Here is an 18,658-nt window from a genome sequence, read left to right on the forward strand (position 1 = left end):
AAAAGCTAACATTCTCCATAATGCTTTTGAAATAGGGCAGCATGATCCAATACTCACCTTTCTGGAGTAGCCTTTTTAGCAACTTGATCTGGGAATCTGTCAGTGACTTGTGGTCACCATGACTGAGGAGTCCCTCTGTCCATCTTGCCTTTCTAAAACAGCAATATGTCCTTTTCTTCCCCCTGCTCCCCTCCAGCCTCCAAAGCATTGAGAAGTCTTGTGACCACCTTGGTTCTTCCAAGCAGATTGCATTTGGACATTCCCAGGGCAACCAGAACACAGTAAAGCTTATTAACTTCAAAATTGGAAACATTTACTCTTCACTTATTTGATATTCCCAGCAAGACTTCTGTTTGAGACACGTGATGCAAATCTTGATGCTTCATCTGCAGCTTCTTCATAGGACTCCACCCACATTTGTGTACTACTGAAGCACTGGCTGACAACATCAAGGTAGTTTGTGATGCTCTGAGCTGTTCTTTCTCCTCATCCATGTTAATACTATGTTCCTCAGGTGAAAACTAGTCACAGCAACTTCTTGCTTGTACTGCTCTAACACCCACTGCAACAGTAGGTGATTCAGTGAACCTAGCAATAATGTTGGGAGTGGCTTGACTTAGTGTTTCCAAAGGGGATATTTGACTCCAAAATAACTAATCTTCTGAAGGAAGAAAAGTAACCTGCTAGGCAGTAAAATTCTCTGCATAAATGACCCCTGGCTTCTGCCATAATGGGACACTTTTAAAGATAAATACAACAGTCTTTCTCTCTAAATCTCTTGGAAAAGAGGGCGTGCAGTTTTAGGCTGAGAATAAGTATATGGGAATCTGTTGGTTTATGCTGGACTGAAGTTTTGGAGGTGCTCAGAGCAATGCTCCTAACACCACAGCAGGTATGTCCCCCCCACACACCCTACCACTCCTGAGCGTACCAGATTATTGAACTTGCAGGTCAGCTTGCAGCTTCCACTTGTACCCTGCTGCTGTGCTGCTGTTAAAGCTATACAGGGCAAAACCTTTGGGTGCTTTATTAAGTGCTTAGACTTCAATTCCCATAGGTCCTCCAAAAGGCCTGTTATTAGAGCTAACTTTGATTAAGGCACAGATGGAATATTGTTTTTATAGATCTGAGTTCTAAAGCACCTGCTCTAATTCCCAAACTTGGGACTGAGTGTGACCATGCCCCTCAAAATATAAAGTGGGGGAAGAACTCTAGCTTCCTCTTCTTTAAGAAGCAGAGAGGTTATACGGAGTCCCTGCAGAGTAGGTTGATTTTAATAAGCTGCTTTGTGTTGTGTTCACTCAGCATGTTCTACTGCCTGGCCCATCTTGCTCTGTTCAACTAATGAAGTTAACTAGAGCTATGTAAGGGAAGTAGCAACCTCTCTCGCTTCCCCTGCCATCATCACTGTACTTCAGTTCACTGCAATCTTCCTTACCTCTGGCTCACCTCTAGTGAGGCAGGCCTTCAGCATGGACCCAGGAGTAATAGATAGAGATCAGGAGTCTCTGACAACTGTTTGCAAGTAATTCATGCTTTCTCACTGTCTCTAGATACTAATAAATCATGTCTGGCTGCATGCACATGCAGTTAACAGGGCCTTAAAGTTAGGAACTGCTCTTGCTTTTTGAGTAACCAGTTTTCAGAGACCTTGTTTCTCTGAACAAGGGCACCCCAACCTGGCCTGTTGACTGCTCCTGGGGGTTAAATAAACCCCAAATACCCCTTCTCCCTCCTTGCTGTTCCTGGCAGGGCTGTACAGCTCACAGCACCTTCTGCACCCTGCAGAAGCAGGAGGCCAGCTGGAGGGAGGTATCTGTGCTGGACCCACCTTGTCTCTCCTACCCACACCTGCTTCTCCCTGTGCCTTGAGCCAGCTGAATCGGAAATCTGAATGGAAAAAGAGTAAGCCTCAGGTGGTTATGCTTTACTGCTCCTCACTCCCTTCTGCACATGAAGGCTGGTCCAGCAGAGCTCTGTTTCATTCATCGTTGTCCCTTTCACATGCATACACCATGTAACTTCTGCCTGAGGCAGCGCTGGTGCCTTACATACTTCTGGCAAATATATGCACCTTACCATCCAGAAGCCATTTATAAATAGATTTTTTTATTTATAAAGTCCATTTACATAAAATATGATACTCTTTAAAAACTGCATATGTACAACTTATGAAATCTTAGCAAGTGCATAGAAAAAATGCCTTCAATACATTAAAAAACTTCAGTTTTCAGAGATGTGAACCTTCACACCAGGCAAACTTGGACACCGCAGTGAGACCCAATGTAACTTTAGTAAAAGCTCCTGGCAACACTTTACAGCCCTTTATCTAAAGGGCGTTCGTTCCCGAAACGCTCCAGCCGGCAGTGGCTGCGACCAGCTAAAAACAATGTGCTCTCCTCACCCCTTTTCCCTTTTTTTAAAAAAAAAAAAAAAAGTCCCCGTACAAAAATAAGTCTTCATAGGCCAGTTTTTTCCTCCTAGGCAGTTCAAGTTGGGTATAAAATAGTTTGTTTGACGTTATAAAAACTCCCTACCCTGCTTCCCTTCCCCCCCCCCCCCACCCCGGTCCAGAAATAAGGAAGCATCAAGTGTGCGGGTCTCCTCAGCCCCCTCCCCGCGGGGCGGCAGCCGCCGAGCCGGGCGCCCCTCACCTCCCGTCGGGTCAGTAGGCACCGAGCCAGCCGCTGAGGTCCAGCAGGTCCCGCTCGTCGGGGCTGAGCACCGCGTCGTAGCCGCTCTCCTCGGAGGAGCAAGGCGAGCCGGGCGCCGAGGAGCCGAAGGAGGGCGAGGAAGAGGAGGAGGCGGCGGCGGGGGCGGCGGCGTCGTGCTCGGCGAGGAGGCGCTGCAAGGCGCGGATGTACTCGACGGCGGAGCGGAGGGTCTCCACTTTGCTCATCTTCTTGCTGGCGGCGCCGTGCGGGACGTGCTGCCGCAGCGCCGCGAAACCCAGGTTGACCAGCCGCACGCGGTTCCGCTCCCGCTCGTTGCGCCGCGCTACCGCCGCGGCTGCCGCCGCCGGTGCGTGTCCCGCTGCCGGGGCGCGTCCGGGTCCCGGGGCCGGCCCCGGTGCCGGTAGGGCGGCGAAGGCCAAGCGCCGCTTGCAGCGCAGCAGCTCGGGCGAGGCGGGTCGCCGCCGGCCGCCGCGGGGCGGGGGAGGGGGGGCGGGGGGCGGCTGGTGCCGGGAGCCGCCGTTCATCGCCGCGCAGCCACGGCGGCGGCACCACGGGGCGAGCGGGGAAAGGGGGAGGGAAAAATAAAAAAGCAACAGCCCCAGAAATGCAAAAGCGAGGGGCGGAAAAACCCGCGTGTAATAACAGCAATAATTATTATTGATGATAATAGCGAGGAAGGGAGAGCGGCGCTGGCGGTGCCCGCTCCCCCCCGCCGGGAGCGTGCCCGGCGCGTGGGGGCCGCCTCGCTGCGCGCCGCTCCGCGCCTCTGCCGCCGCCGCCGCCGCCGCCCGCCCCTTATCAACACGCGCCGCCGCGCGCCGGGGCCCCGCCGGCCGCACGCGCCGCGCCACGCGCGCCGGCCCCGCGGGTGGGGGGGGAGCGGCGGGGGGGGAGCGGCCGGCGCGTGCCGCCAGCCCCCGCCCCGCCCCGCGGGGGCGGGAGGAGATGCGCGCCTGCCGGCCTCGCCGCTGCTTTGCTTTGGGGTGGGGTTTCTTTTTTACGGATTTTTGTTTGTTTGTTTTGGGGGGGTTTTTTCCCTCCCCTCCTTCCTTTTGCTTCCTAATTTTGTTTTTTTTTTTTTTGTTGTTTTTTATTTCTTTCCTTTTGCGAGGGGAGGGGCCGCCCCCTTCCCACACCCAGCCCTCTCCCTTCCCTCAGGTAACTCCTAGCGCTGAGGGGGGAGGCCACCCCCTTTTCTAAATTGTGCCCCCCTCCAAAAAAAAAAAAACCAAGGGGGGCTGCGGGCCCACGGCGCTGACTGACACGCCGCCAGCAGTGAGATGAGCCGAGGGGGCTCAGCGCGGCCGGCCGGCCCCCCACTGCCACCCCAGGGTGCTCGCAGGCCGCGGCCCCGGGTTAGTCCTCCGGCAGGGCCCGAGCCCTTCGCGCCCAAAAAAGCGAGCTGAGAGGAATTTCTGGGGTGAAGGGTGGCGCTGGGTCGGGGGGGGCGTCCCCGACCGCCCGGCGGCGGCGGCTTGCTTGGGGCAGGGAGGTGGCGCAGGGGGAGCGGGGGGGGGGGAGGCAGCTACGGAGTTGCCTCGTGAAGGGCTCTTCGCCGCCGGCCAACTTGTCAGGGTTAAACGATGGTTTCAAGGATAGAGGGAGGTGGAGGGAGAGAAAAACGTGAAGCTTTCCCGGCTCAAACGTCCTGTCGAGCGAGCCTGCGGGCGTCCAGCGCTCGGGACGAGAGCGGGCCGGAAGAGATGCTTTTGGATACCCGAATTTAACAGATAGGACCGAGGGAGCTTCTTTCGGAGATCCCGGGCGCTTGCAGTGAGAAACTCCCTGCGTGGTGTTTGGCTAAATAAGCCAGGAGGAGGGAGGCGGGCGTTGTACCCGCCGCCCCAGCGGCTGTCTTCCTGCCCCTCTGTAAAAAAGAGAGGGAGATGGTACAGCAGCCCTGCTTCTCCGCACGTGACTGAAAGCCCGCTGCTGGATACTCTTTTAGCAGCCTCCGGGATCAGGCCGGCTCCTTTCTGCCTTGTCCCAAGCCACCTGCCCCCCTCCACGTTGATTTTCAGGTGGTCCCTAGGTTGAAACGCCCGCCGGCCACGGCAGGAGGTGCAGGGAGCCCGTTCCCTGGAGGGTGGCAGAAGGTAAGAGAGGCGCTGCCCTCCGAAGAAACCGTGGCTGGAGGGATGGACTTCGGCTATCTCCTTTCACTTTTTTGGCAGGGAGCTTAACTGCTTCGTGGGGAGGCGGCTCCTCGCGGCGGGGACGTCACCCTGCGGACGGGCGGCAGCGAGGCGCTGGGCAGCTCTGCAGCGGGAGTCCAGGTACCGAGGTAAGGATCCCTGTCCCCTTGAACGTCGCTGCTGCTGGTTTTAGGTTATGCCTAAGCTTTTGCCTAAAGGTGAGTCACAAGAGAAAGGCGTTTCCTCCTCCTTCCCTTCATCCCCGCTCCGCGTCCCTGACGCTCCCCTAGCGTTGGGGGTAGCCGTGGCGCAGCCAGAGGAGGGAGGCTGAGCTGGCTGATCCGGCAGAAAACAAAGCCTCCAAAAACAGGAACAAAAAGGGATATCCGTGCTCTCTAGGTGTGATGCAGAGGAGCAGGGGCCTGCCGAGCGGGAGGGAAGAGAGCCGACCCTTTCAGCTGGGCCCACCCTGCCCTGGTGTGGGCCCCCAGGCACCCAGGCCCCGGTTCCCCACCGCTCTGGGTCCAGCGCCCTCGCCCGCCCTGTGAGAAGGGATGCGCGGTGCATGCTGTCTCCTTGCTTCAGGCTCCCGGATGCCGCCGCGGCACAAAGACACCAAAGCCACTTGCTGGTGCTCTAGGTGTGTCTTTGTAAATCTCTGTTGATTGTTTTGCAGGGGTGTTCGGGGAGCTCCGTCTCACAGCAAGGTAATGTTTCTTCTTTTTTTTTTCCTTAATTGTTTTTAACAGTGTCTGCTTAAATGGCTGACAGTGAGTTGTGTGGCAGGACGCTGCTGCAGCCCAGTAGGCGTCTAGGCTGAAACGCTTGAAAGTGAGAGTCAGTAGCTCCTCTCAGTGGGAGCTTGCAAGAGCTTCGCATTTCTGCAAGTCCCACTCAAACGCGCATCAAACACAGAACCCAAATTCAGTATCTACCTAGACTTCTCTCTCCACGCCGTTGACCTGGGGAAAAATGTGCGCAGCAGCATGGCGGGTTTAAAAGGTTTGGCCCACGTAGAATAGCTTGCGACGTGCAGAGGAACCTTGCGAAAGCCAGTGCCTAGCAGTATTTTATCTTGCGCTAACTAGCAATTGTAGCTAGACAGAAAGTGTATTACAGCAACGGAGCAATACTGATGTTCTTTTATTACACAGCCTTGAAAAGAAATTCTGATCCAAGTCTCTCTCTGAGGAAAGAGGAAGCTCCTTTCTCTGAAGATGTGCGAGAGGAAGCCTTCTATACCGATGCGTAATACTCAAGAGTAGTAACTGGATTTTTGTCATACAAAAATAACTCCAGGGAATTTTTTAAAATTAATAACATACAGTTCAAACATCAGTAGATCCAGTCTGAAGGGAGAACATGCAGCCTCCAGCTCAAATGCTTCCACAGTTAATGCTTACGCGCAAGCTCAGCTACAAACTTGGCTAGCGCAAATTGGCTTCGGGGCTACTGATCACAACGCGTATCGCTAGCCAGGTGCGTGTTTGTAGGATCTGGGCCTGCATAAAGCACAAAGGAACTGTGTATGCTTTCTTAACAATAAAGCTAGTTTCCTGATGGTCTGAAGGAAGGTACATCTAGTACTCTGAGAAATGTAATCTTACATAAAAATCTCTTTATAAAGTTAATGACTATATAAGCTCCAGTAAAACAAGATGTCATTAAACACTGTGTATGTTCATAATCAACTTCCTGATCATAATCTGGGGAGAGAGCGCCCAGAGACACCCTATCCATTTCCAGAGAGGCAGAGGGCAGGGAGAAGAAATTCTCCTCTACTGGCAAGCGTATGGCCAAAGTAATAAATGCGGTATTTGAGCAGACACCTCACAGCACTGCATGGTGCAAGGTACAGCAAAACTGTACCTGGAGAGAAGGTAACTCTCCTAGCGAAGGTCCTCCAACCCCCAAAATCAGTGTTATTTCTTGCACCTGCCAAAGGTGAGTGCAAAGTGCTGCCACCTGGTTTGCACACGTGTAGGTGGGATGAGGACAGATGAGGTGCTGGGACCCATCTGCAGGGACCCTGTTCCTTAGACCCAGCTGGCTTGAGCATGATTACTGCAGGTGGCCAAAGCTTTCTGGAGCTCAGGGGGAAGCAATAAAGAGACCTGAGAGGGAAAGTGGGGGGAGGAAATGGTGAGGAGTGGTTGAGTGGCCATGTTCTCCTAGGTGAGTAGCTGTATTTTTTTTTTTTTTCTCCTTCCAAAGAGGGCTCCTCTTCTGCTCCTTTTGCTGGGAGTGGGGCTCAAGTTGTGTGTTTAAGTCTATCGCTTGCAAAACTTGACTTCTGAGCAGGTATGGTTTGTAATTAGAATACCATTTGGGCAGGGGGGAAAGCTTTTTAATTTAAGTAGGGTTACATGCTTTTGGTGGGGAAGAAAGGTATTTGAGTTTATTCTTTAAAGGGAACTCTCTGCCTTCAGCTTGTGCTCCTTTCAAATGTAATGTTTCTTGGAATTGATGAGCTCTTAAATAAGTCTCCTGGTATTTGGTGTTTTTTTTTTCCCCCTCGCTCATCTGAAATTCATGTGAAAATGCCTGAGAATCATTGTAGGGTTTCTAAGCATTCTAAGACACACTCTAGAAATTTAAAAAAAAAAAAAAAGTCCTTTGGGGGTTGTGTGATTTCTTTCTGATTTTGTTTCTTTCAAGGATTTTGTTTCTTTCTCTTCTTCCTTCCTTAAAAAGAGACAGCCTTGGGTTTAAAAGTTTATTTTAGCTTTGATGGTGTGTATGTGCTATATGAATGTTAAGTAGCCTTTACAATGCGTCCCTGTGATGAGCCGAAGAATGCAGACTTTGGCTGCGCGTTCTCTTTCTGTTTTTCTTCTTCTTTATAGCTTTTTTTTTTCTAGTTTGCTTTCCGTAATTAACGTAGCTTGTGTGTGTTTTGGTGAGAGGGGGGTCTAGTGATTTACTTCAAGGATGTTGTTATTTACAAGCAAGCTCAGAAGCAAATGTAACTGTGCTATAGGCAGCAGATGAAAGAGTTGATGCCCCCTGTAACTCTGTCGCATTTGGAGCTAGTTCCTGCTGCAAAGAAGAGGTATTCTGTGAAAACAACATGCTGGTTATTTGGCCACCTGCAGTTGGATGCGTGAAGGACTTCACTGCAGCCATGAAATTATTTTTCTCCTTGTTCTTAAGCCTGCTATGGAAGGAGCTCTATAGCGGTGGTTTCCTATGGCGAAAAACTCCTCAATTCAGTGGGTTAGAGTGAGTTTGTCCCCAGTCAGGACTTTGGGTTGTGCGAGTCTGAGCAGTCCTCAAGCAGGCCCACGGCAGCCTGCCCTGCCATGCTTGACCATGGCTCGGGTTAGCAGCAGAGGCTGAGGGTGTCAGCACGTCGAGTGCTCGGCCTCTTTTAGGAGGGACGTCTGACGGTGCCCCAGCAGGGTGGGCAGGGGCCAGCTTCCTCAAACACTGAGGAAGGCTGGAGGTTTCTGGCTCAGCAAAACGTAATTTGGTTTTGTTCCCTTTTTAGATAAATCCTTTCCTTTTGGACAAGGTGGCACGTGCTTCTGATTTCAGCGCAGCTGGGAGTGGTGTTATGTATTTCCAAAACTGAACAGAAGATTGGAAGCTGCTATGAGGCCTGAGGAAGAGGGCACCTGCAGACCGCTTGTGGTATTTTCAGCCTCAGACCCCCCTCCTGTGCTCTGGCCGAGTCGGCAGTGCAGCTGTGTCCTGGCTTGCCTTGTGTGGGAAGAGGTGAGGTGGCACGTTGCATCGAGGCAAAGCGTAGGAAGGGCTGGATGGGGTGTTTGTGGCTGCTACTGCTGCTGGGTTGGAGGCATCTGTGCGTGCTGTGAGAGCACAGCTCCGGGCTACAGGGGCGACCCAAGTTTTACCGCTCGCCTGCGTTTCCAATATCTCGCTGTACTTCCATCTGTGCCTCTTTTTCCATTTGGGTCAGGATAGTGGTGTTTTCTTTTTTGCCTCTGCAGCTGAAGCAGGATCTCCCAGAGGCCTTGAAACTGGAAATGTATGTCAGGAGCAATCTGTGTTTTGGAGGTCTTTGAGAAACGTAGCCGTTTTTCCACAAGCGCACTTTGAGAGCGCTGTGTCTCCCCAACAAACGCTGAATGTCAGAGGCCCCTCTGACACAGCAAGGCTTCAGGGTGCCGAGGCTGTGATGTGCACCTGGGTGTCTGTCTCCTGGTTAGGTGGAAAAATCACGATTCTTCCTGCTACAGCTACGAAAAATTCCTTAGCTCTTCCTGCTGTTGTGTTGGTGCAGGCAAACGCCGTGGCCGGGTTGTGACTGCTTTGCTTGAACGGGATGTGCAAAGCAGCGCTTGACAGGGAAGGGGAGGGAAGGGACCATCTTTTTTGTGAAGAAGGCCTGAAAAGTCAGCTTTAACGTTAGGAATCTTTTTCTTCTGTCCTTAACCTAAACAATCAGATGCCCTCTGTTTTGTGGGAGAACTTCTTGGGTGGTAGGATGGCCTCAAAGTATATGTTGGGAGCAGTCCCCCTTCAAAGCAGTAGGGGTGTTCACTCTTTGACAAAGACTTGATTTTTGCCCCAAAGTTTTCCTGAGGCCATGGAGTTAAATAAGTGTTGTAAACCCCCCTCCTTCTCCTTTTAATTGCAGCAATTAAGACCAGCACATATGCTTCCGATTCCATTCACTCTGGTAGCACTCGGACATGTGCTGAATGTACCTCCCTGAATTGAGGTCCAACCTCTTAACGTCACAGGTTTACTGTTTCTCTGACTATGGATTTCCTTCTTTGTGGAGGAAGTAACTTCCTTTGCTCTTTATTATCTTGTTTTCCTGTGTTGGGAATTGGCATATGCTCTGTCCCAAACAGAAGTCTTTCAAGTCATACCCGCACCTGAAAAAGCGGGTGGCAGGAGGGAGAGAAGAGAATAGCTACTCAAGGAAGCAGGCATAAAACGGAGCGTCCCTAGCGCTGAACGCTGGCAGCAGCATTTCTGCTATGGCAGGATCGAGTGTATGTGCTTGTCGGCTGGCGTTCGCTGGCGCGCCTGCTGGCTTCGGTCAGGTGTTTGCACTAATATGTTGGGGCATGAATGCCAGTTTTTGTATCTCTCTTTTTTCAGATGAAGTTACCCCACCCTGTGTTAACCCTGAAAGTTTGTCTTGGTTATTTTCAGTAGCCATTACAACTCCTATTTGGTTTATTAATCTCAAAAAATGTGTATGTATGAAGAATTTGATGTTTTTAGGAGGTATCTGTTCTAGTGCCTTGTAGAATATTATAGTAGCACATGAGAGAGGGAAAAACAGATGTATGCTCCCTTTCATAAGGCAAACAACTGCACCGTGGGAGGAAGGGCACATCTGAAGCAGCAGAGGACATGGGCCAAGCTATACTGTCACTTGCAACCAAATCAGATACTTTATCTGTTTAAATCCAGGTGTTTAAAGTTACAGACCTGCTTTGAAAGCTTTGTGAGGCACTTAATGTGACCGTTATTATGGTTGGAGATGAAAGGAAATGGAGCATCCTCTGTGGAGAGAATAGGTGCACCTCAAAGGTGAGTAGACAGTGATTTAGTGACCCCTCAGGTGGTCCTGCAGCGAGGTGTGAGGCTCCCAGAGGAACAGAGGAGGTCTTTGTGGAACAAAAGGTGTTGTAGAACAGGGAAGAGACTGCCTATCTCTTCCATATAGCAATGAGCCTCTCTGGGTACTGTGCAGGGCTTTTTGGCTAAAATCAGTTTCTCTACTCTTTTCCTGAAAGAAGAAATGTGTTCAGTATTGAACATGCTTTGCAATTTCTCTTGCTTACTATAAGTAGTCATGTATACCTGTTAGTCAGATATGATACTTGGAGGTCACAGAAATGTGTCTTGCACCCACTGCAGAATGTGGCAGCTTGTGACAAGCTGGGATGTGTGGTAGTGGAAGTACTTGGTGGGGCGGGGGGACTGTTAGTGAGCCTGGAGCTGTCTGTGAGCCTTCTCTGGCAATAGAGAAAGCCTTGTGGAATTGCACTGAAGAATTAGCACCTGTGTGCTGCTACTGGAGAATCTCCTAACTCTTGGTGGTGAGTCTCATCCTCCAGTGGGAGGAGAGACAGAGCCTTGAGCTCTTATTTCTTATTTTTATTATTATTTTCAGGGAGGGAAGGAAAATCCTGCTTCTAGCTTCCTTTCCTTTAACTCGAATCCCAAAATATCGTGCATTTTTCTGGGCTGTGGGAAAATGGCTCTGTCCCCTGTCTCTGCAGAAAGAGAACCTGAGGGGATGAAGTGAAACCTGATGCAGGGCGAGCAGCATGGGAACTTGTCTGCTGTGAAGGGCAGGAACTGGCCCCTGGCACTGGATGCATCCCTGCACATGGTCTGCTGCCTGGGGACACTGGTGGCGAGGTCCTCGCCTCCTTTTCCTTCTCTGCCCTTTTGGGGGCCGCAACACTTTGAATGGCTTGGGTCAACTTTTATTTCCAGTTTGTCCCCAGGTGCAGGCTGGGTGCGATGAGCGTGCATGGCTGCAGGGTTTGAAGACCCGGAGACCTGCAGGTGGACACTGCCGCCGTCCCCAGCCGGCAAGGTGTGACACCCCAGCAGCCGTGTAGTACAAGTCGGGCAGACCTGCTTCAGAAAGTGTACTTGAATCACCCAGGCCAACACAAAATGGGTTGTGCTAGCCTGTGGGGACCTCTAGCGTGAGATGTGGATTCTCGCAGGTCTCTCTGGCGCTGTGCGTTACAGCTTCTTGCAAACTTTCTAGTTTCAGTTCATGACCTTAAGTACCCATATGGATCGGCTCTACTGCCTTTATATGGGGGACTCTTCAGTGGTCGTTCACCTTGAAAACATAGGTGAGAATGCAACTAGGCCAAACGTCCTGTAGCACTGGAAGAAATGGCTAGTGGTAACAGCGTTATGTTGGGGTGCAGTCTTAATTCCCTACCTGCATGCAGATACGTCTTTCTCACCGTGCTTGGCGTCCGTGTGGGCTGCCCCACTGGGGCAGGGACCTGGGAGCCACTGGTGAAAGCGATTTTGAAAGAGGTCTCATTTGTGTCTCGGGAGCTTGAGACCAAGACGTTTTGCAAGAAAGCTCATTCTTTCCTGGATAATGATATAGTAAGAATATCATGTCATGCTTCTTCCTGTGCACGTGGCTTTGTGCAGCTCACTTTCTCTTGCTTCTCTGTGCTCTACAAAATGCCTCTTCCTTCCTATTTTCACTCCCCTGCTCTTTCTTCTTTGACACTTTATCATAGCTACTGTTATTGCTGTGGGATGGTTTTACTTTTTATTTACTTATTTTTCCCTCTCTCCTGTCTTTGTCATGTTGGGAGGTGTGGCTTGTTCTCCATTACTCTATCTCTTTTCTATTGATCTAGCTCTGAAACTAAGGATTATTGAGGCACTTGGTCATTTGGTGGTCTTCTGTACTGGAGGCTTGTTTGAGATCTGCGTTAGGGAAATGTACATTCAGCAGGCTGTTGTATTTGAAGTGCACATCTCTACTGAAAGGCATCTCCATGAAGATGGCATTGTAATGTTCAAGGCTGTGTTTTCACGTTTTCTCTGTTTTCAAGGAACAACCCTATTCCATGGGGTATTTTGTTTTCTGTGGATTTTGTTTTGTTTTTTTCTCCTCTTCTCACCCAGCTCCAAAGGCAGCTGGAAACTTCAGTCAAGCTGGGCTCTTATCCCCTGAGATGTTCCTGCTTCAGCGGTAACATGCTGCCCTTGGTTGCTGCTGTGCAGGTCTGGGCTTCTCATGACCTGTTCCCAGTGATGCTGCTTTGCTGCTCGTGGCCCTCAGAAAGGCATGTGGGCATGGAGAAAAAAGAGGAATTTGGCAGTTTTGTTCGTGATGCCCAAGATACACCAGAAGTCACCCTAGTCTTCTGAGGCCGTAGGCCCTTTGGGCCTTCAGTGCCAAGAGACAGGAAAGAAGGGAGTCAACACATGCATGCACAGAGTCATCTTGCATCAGGAGGTTAGATTTTCTTATAACCATTTTCAACACTATGTAAGTAACTTTTTTTTTTCCTCCCTTATCTGAAAGTATAAGTCTTCTGTAGAGTCTCAGCCAAATATTATTACCATTTGTATGTGGTGTTTTTTTGTTTGTTTATCTTATGGAGAGGGTAGGATCTCATGCAGATCAGGTTGGGCTTTTTTAACATATTCTTTAAACAACAGGTTAATTTTTAAGATTTGCCTAAACTTTCCCCTAGAAAATTGTTATCTAAATTAAAGAAAAAAAGTTATCAACAATGTTCGCTAAGCAAAACCGCTTCTCAGTGAAAATGGGGCATTTTGGTATTGACTTTTGATTTAGAAGCCTCACACAGGCTTCCCTCCCCCCCTTTCTTTTTTTGAGGTTTACTCTGAACTTTGAAAAGCCGTTTTCCTGCCTGCTTTTCTGTTATTTCCCAGCTGGCTGTATGGCTGTGTTTCACAGCTGCTGGTAGACCATGGAGAACCTGGGAAGAGGACAGCCACCCGCAGTAGGATTTACTCCTCCAGCTGGAGGAGGTGTGTCTGTGCGTAGGTGGAGACTACACTTCCCAAGAGGCCCTGCTGCGAGCAAGCCCCAGTTGGGCTGAAGCTCTGGCTTTATCAAGAGTTGTGGGGACCAGCAGCCGGCCACGGAGGGAGCGAGGCAGGCCGTGGGACCGAGGTGTGGGATGAGGACCACCAAGTGCCAGCTGCTGGCCACCAGCCTATGTGTCATGGTAACCCGCCGGGGCGAGAGGGTGGATCTTCACGCGACCGGGAACCCCTTGTGCCCAAAGGGTTAGATTTTTTTTTTTTCCCACGTTATGTTTTTTAACATGTGGAAGGCAAGCAAAGCCAGCTGCCCGCGCTATCGTCGCGGCCCGAGTGGTTATCACTGGCTGCCGGCGTTGCCGCCTCTCCCTGATAGACTTCTGGTTTCTCAAGGCTGTTGCTCTAGCACAACTGTTTCGCAACCTGGGGACAGCCTTTAAGGAGGGGGGAAGAAAGGTTGCGGCCGTCTGACTTGGCCGTTTTTAACGAGAGGAACAGGGACGCTTGCTTGTGTCTCTTCGGGTTTAAAAGAGCAAAAGAGGGAGGCTGATCTTGCTGTAATCGCACTCGTTTCTTGTGCGCTTTTCTCCTGGTCAGTTATAAACGTGATCGATAACAATATGAAACCATAGGACTCGATGGAAATATATGTGAAAGAGTGCCCCCTTTGAGGGCTTGTGTACCTGTACTGCAAAACAAAAGTAATCCTAGGGATCTTTTTAATTAGTGTTTGAAGCAAATTTAGTGGGAGTTTCTTGACATCTCACAAGGAATTCGGGGAAAACCATGCTGCTGTTAAGAGCTGGTGGGAAATAATGGAAACTTGTGAATGCTTCTGGGCATTTTTTGAGTTGTCTCCTTATTGTGTTTTAACTTGATCAAAACTTACTCCCCCTTCCCTTCCCCCCAAGTTTGAAAGCTCAATTTTTAGTCCAAGGAAGGATGGAGACTTGGAAAGAGTATAACTGAAAGGTAATGCCTTATTTTGAAAGTTATAGTTTGTCAAAATTTCAGTGTTTCAAAACTGTTGGCTGCCTGTAGTTGCTGTATATTGCTCACTCTTCCAAGAGAGGCTGTTAATGTATCTATGGAATATGTCCTTTGGAGAAAGTCAAAGGAGGGGTATTACCAAACATGTTTTAAGGAGATGCTAAAACACAGTGGCTGTGGATGGCTACGATCGTTTCATTGCTATTCTGTGGATTTACTTAGACTGGTGTTTCTCAGAAATCTGAGCTGACCAGTGTTGTACTGAGTGTTTTGGTGGGTGTGGATAGAGATATCCAATAATGCACAGTAATAAAGGAACAGTAGTTGCCATAAATTAGAATATCTGTAACCAGGATATGCTACAATTTGGATACACTTAGTCTTTAAAACTATAAGTCTCCAGCAGGAGCTATTAGTTGAGTCTAGAAGAAAATGTCGCACAGTGATACCTAGAGGGAAGTGAGAATGATATATACACCCCTGACTATAATGTTTTACATAAACATAGCTGCCTTGTGTTTCTATACCTTAAAGACCAACAGATGAAAACTTGTCTTAGGAGATGGACGTGAACTCGCATCTTTTTATCTTTGGGGTCTGTTACATTAGAGTTTGAGCTCTTTTTTTTACCTCACCTGCTGTTTCTGTCTTGGCTCCGTCGCTGGTTGTGTGGCAAAGAGCTACCATAGATCAGGATGCCATCAGAGATGTTGCCTCTCTGTCCCCTGGACTTGCTGAGGGCAACACAGAGGGTTACGTGCTGGTAGCCACCCGGGGGTCACCCTCAAATTCACGTGTGTAGCCTACAGAGTAGGAGGTGACTACCTGGGTGTGTTGCAAAAGCATGGATCCTCTGGCTTTTTCTTCACATAGCTGGGACTTTTTTTGGCTAACAGTGGCCAAGAGACTGCAGGTGGCAGTGTCACATGTACTCATTATGCAGGGCAGAAAAAGTTTTAGTATACTTAAGCGTCCAGGGTTTGTCCTTTGATGTGTGTTTTGGGTTACGTGCAGTGTTCAGTAAGTCAAGTTATATGCCCCTCAGTAGGACTCCAGAGTATCAGATACACCTTAAAGCTTTATGTACGCTCAGCAGGAGCTGCTGCCTTGTAACTCCCTTCATAAAAATCTTCTCTTTTAGCTGCTGGGGCTGTCGATTGCTGCACTGAGCACAGTTACTCGCTGCGGGCTCCATTTCACCCTCATCAGCAACATTGCTTTCGAGAGCAACTCCTACAGAGTCATCCACAACGCAGGTATGTTGCAGTCGCGTCCCAGTGAGATGTTCCGTGAGCCCAGGATCTGCAAAACATCGCAGGCTCCTAGGAGGAAAATCCCATGAAGAGGCAGGGAGTGGTTTTTGGAGGAGACCCTAGGGCTAGCATAGTCACGCAGAAAACTTTTTCTGTATTGGACCTGGCATCGAAGGGTGTTGTGGCCCTGCCTTGTTTTCTTGGCCATGTTTACACTGCCCTGATTGAAAGAAGATAATGAAAATGGAAGGATGGTATCAGGACCACAGCCCTGGTCCTCCAGCTGTAAGTGTTGAGGTGGGTTAGGGTGACAGAAGGGAAAATGGTGAGAAATGCAAGGGAGCAGGAGTATGAGCAGAGAGGTGGTTATAGAGGCTGCAAGAGAGCATAAAGAAATGAGAGGGGACAAGGAGAAAGGCAAGGAAATGCCCCTTCCTGGAGGAGATGGGGTGTTTTTTGGCTTGATTCATGCTCTGAAACATACAGAGGTTGCAAGAGGAAGACTACCCAAGTTAGCCAAGGGAGAAACAGAAACCGAGTCTCAGGTAAAAGGCTAGCCAAGAGCAAAGACTTGAGAACAGCCCAAATACTAAAATACTCTGCTTATGGCTGCTGCACTAGCATCTGCTGCTTCTCCAAAACTACACTTTGGGCTTAAGCATCCTCACACCCTCCCTAGATCCTGGTTACCAGCTCCACCTTGACATAAAATAGAAAGATGTAGAGACCGTTGTCTCCCAGAGCGTTGGACCAAAGCTAAGGTACAGCCCTCCTCCCTCTTCTGTACGCATCAGGGGTTATGTAAGTTGACGCTTAATTCGGCCTTGTAGGCTTTCCCTTTCTAGCCACCTCTCTGCTGCTTGGGGTCAAGGCTTTGAGTGGTCTTTCTGCTTGCTTTGCTTGCAAGTACGAATTTTCTGAACTGCTAGCCTGTGCTGTGGGTTACAACATCCTGGGCACCACTCTGTTCCCTGAGCCCTCCCATGGGGTATGGTTGTGACCCTGCTTTAGTCAGGAAACCAGAGAACGACTGTTGCCTGAGATTAGCAATGCATGAACTCCAGATAGGGGCTGTGCAATAGCCACTCCTGTTCTGCCCTGCCTGATTTGGGAGGATCTTTATCAGGCTGCTGAAATAATTGACAGCTTGTGGTCTATGGTGGGGGGGGGGGGGGATTGGTATGTTTCCAGGGTGCCTCGCTCTGCTGGAGTCAGGGGAAATTATTCGGAGGCTTACAGTTTTACAGGAGAAGTAAGCCATAGGCAGATAAGGAGTACTGAATAAGTTGCGGGACAACTGAGTTCTTCTGCAACCAGTCCTCTTATGTCAGGCCCCCAAATACGCTTTTTGGCCCCTATTTGGGTGAAAGCATCAGACTGCTTCCCTTAGTGGTGGTGCTAAAGTCTTGGTATCTGACTGCAGCTCCCGTGTCCGACTTCCTTCCAGCTTTCTACATCGGGATCTGTCTCAGCATGGTGCTGATCCTTGCTGCCCTCCTGAGCTCTGTTGCCACGGTGCGGGAATCGGAGCATCTCACAGCGATGGTACGTAGCTGGACTGACTAGCCAGGAGCAGCTCTTTGTAGCCTTCAGCTAATACCATGATAGAGAGAGACACAGAAGAGGCTCTTCGCCTCTGCTCTCTTCCAATCAACAGTAAAGTGTGATGTCTGTAGCGCTAGATCCTTGTTTTGTACCCTGGAGCATGCATCCGTGGAGAAAGACAAGAAGTTGTTCTGCACTGTGCTGCAGGGAGACTTTTTTTCTTTCTTTTTTGGCACAACGGAGCCTCGCCCTGCAAAGCTGCTCCAACTGGTGAATGTATCCTTATGTGCCTTGCTTCTCTTCCCAAGGTGCTTTGTACGCATACTTCAGCATGGGGTCAAAGCGAAGTGCTTACCCACCAAAGCAACTGTAGTGGTGATAATACTCGGTGTGTTTTTTTTTTTCCTCACAGTTGACACTCCTTGTGTGGTTAGTGTGGGGAAACCTTAACAGTGCAATTTTGAGGCAGAAGTTGAAGTCCAGTGTTGCTCTCCAGACATGAGACAGCAATGCCAACCCCTTCCACTTCCCTCTTGCTGGAGCATTTCTGTGAACATCCGCTGCAGTGAATGATGACGGGCTTACAAAGTATGCCAGAAGGCACATGGGCTTTTGACTCAATTGTCAGTTTTAGCCTCAATGGAAACAGTGGAGGGTCCCCTCAAGAGCTGAAATGCCGGCTGCATTGTGTGCAGTGAAATGCCTGTTTGGGCCCAGATCATGCCGGCATTAGCAAACTGGGCTATGAGTCCTTCAGCCAAAAAAAAGGCATTTGCAGAGAGGTTAGTCTGAACAGAGCAACTTCTGGGATCGGAGTCAGAGGAATGAGTGAAAAAGTGCTGTTCATTGCATGCTTGCTCATGCTCTGTTGCTGCAGCAGGAGTTGATAGGTGGTTGCTTTCTATAAAGCCATGCTATTCCTTTCTTTAACCACAGGTTAGTTCTGGGGAGAAGCACTTGCTATTTGGGTCTCTGAGACCTGCTGTTCCAAACATTGTTTCTGTCTTGTGTAGGGAAGAAGACTTCTTCCCCAACTCCTTTCTGGCATTCATACATGCCACTTCACTGTTTTTCTGAATGCCAAAAAACCAACTACGGAAAGACTCTGCCTTTCTAAGCCTGCCAGAAATACCACTGTGATTTTTGCCAGTTGTGTACTGGTGAAAGAACACAATCCCAGTTTAATATGAAATAATTGTATTGCTGTCATAAAAAATTAAAGAGGTTTTTCTAATATTTTTAATAGGAAAGAAACTGATTAAAGAAATGTGAAACTGACGCCTTAAAACTTAGTGCAAAGCAGCAACTGAACTGTTGCTGTTTCACCTTCTCAGTATGCAGTCTTTCTCTGTCTGAGATATTCATAAAGTTTGGGGGAGTCAGTGACACAATACCCATGGATATTGCTAGCAAAATACATATAATTACTCCCTCTTACTCTAAAATGGACTTTAGAGTGGCCTCTAACTGCGTGCCTGCAATTACCATCTCTGCAACAATAGATTGTGTGTTTGCATCTAATGGCAATTAGTTCAGGGCTGCCTGAAAATGCAGTTGAATTTTT

General features: G+C 49.4%; 2 protein-coding genes across 5 annotated transcripts in view; one reads left to right on the plus strand and one right to left on the minus strand.

Moving 5' to 3' along the window:
- Positions 1–2,425: 2,425 nt before the first annotated feature.
- ASCL2 (achaete-scute family bHLH transcription factor 2) lies at positions 2,426–3,199 on the minus strand. Its single transcript, XM_068944826.1, has one exon. The coding sequence runs from the start codon at positions 3,197–3,199 to the stop codon at positions 2,666–2,668; it is 534 nt and encodes a 177-aa protein (XP_068800927.1). The 3' UTR covers positions 2,426–2,665.
- The window catches only part of TSPAN32 (tetraspanin 32), a 47,021-nt gene continuing 31,025 nt past the window's right edge, over positions 2,663–18,658 (plus strand). Inside the window, exons 1-6 of one of the 4 annotated variants that reach the window (XM_068944821.1) lie at positions 2,663–2,953; positions 4,850–4,959; positions 5,487–5,517; positions 8,301–8,527; positions 15,438–15,552; positions 16,997–17,094. In XM_068944821.1, the coding sequence (XP_068800922.1) occupies positions 8,405–8,527; positions 15,438–15,552; positions 16,997–17,094 (336 nt within the window). In that variant the 5' untranslated portion in view covers positions 2,663–2,953; positions 4,850–4,959; positions 5,487–5,517; positions 8,301–8,404. Of the gene's footprint in view, positions 2,954–4,184; positions 4,772–4,849; positions 4,960–5,486; positions 5,518–8,300; positions 8,528–11,985; positions 12,783–13,192; positions 13,492–15,437; positions 15,553–16,972; positions 17,095–18,658 lie in introns of those variants that run through there. The other 3 variants (XM_068944822.1, XM_068944824.1, XM_068944823.1) reach the window with 3 other exon arrangements.

Source organism: Struthio camelus, chromosome 5 (genome assembly GCF_040807025.1).
Source record: "Struthio camelus isolate bStrCam1 chromosome 5, bStrCam1.hap1, whole genome shotgun sequence".
Classification (NCBI taxonomy): Eukaryota; Metazoa; Chordata; class Aves; order Struthioniformes; family Struthionidae; genus Struthio; species Struthio camelus.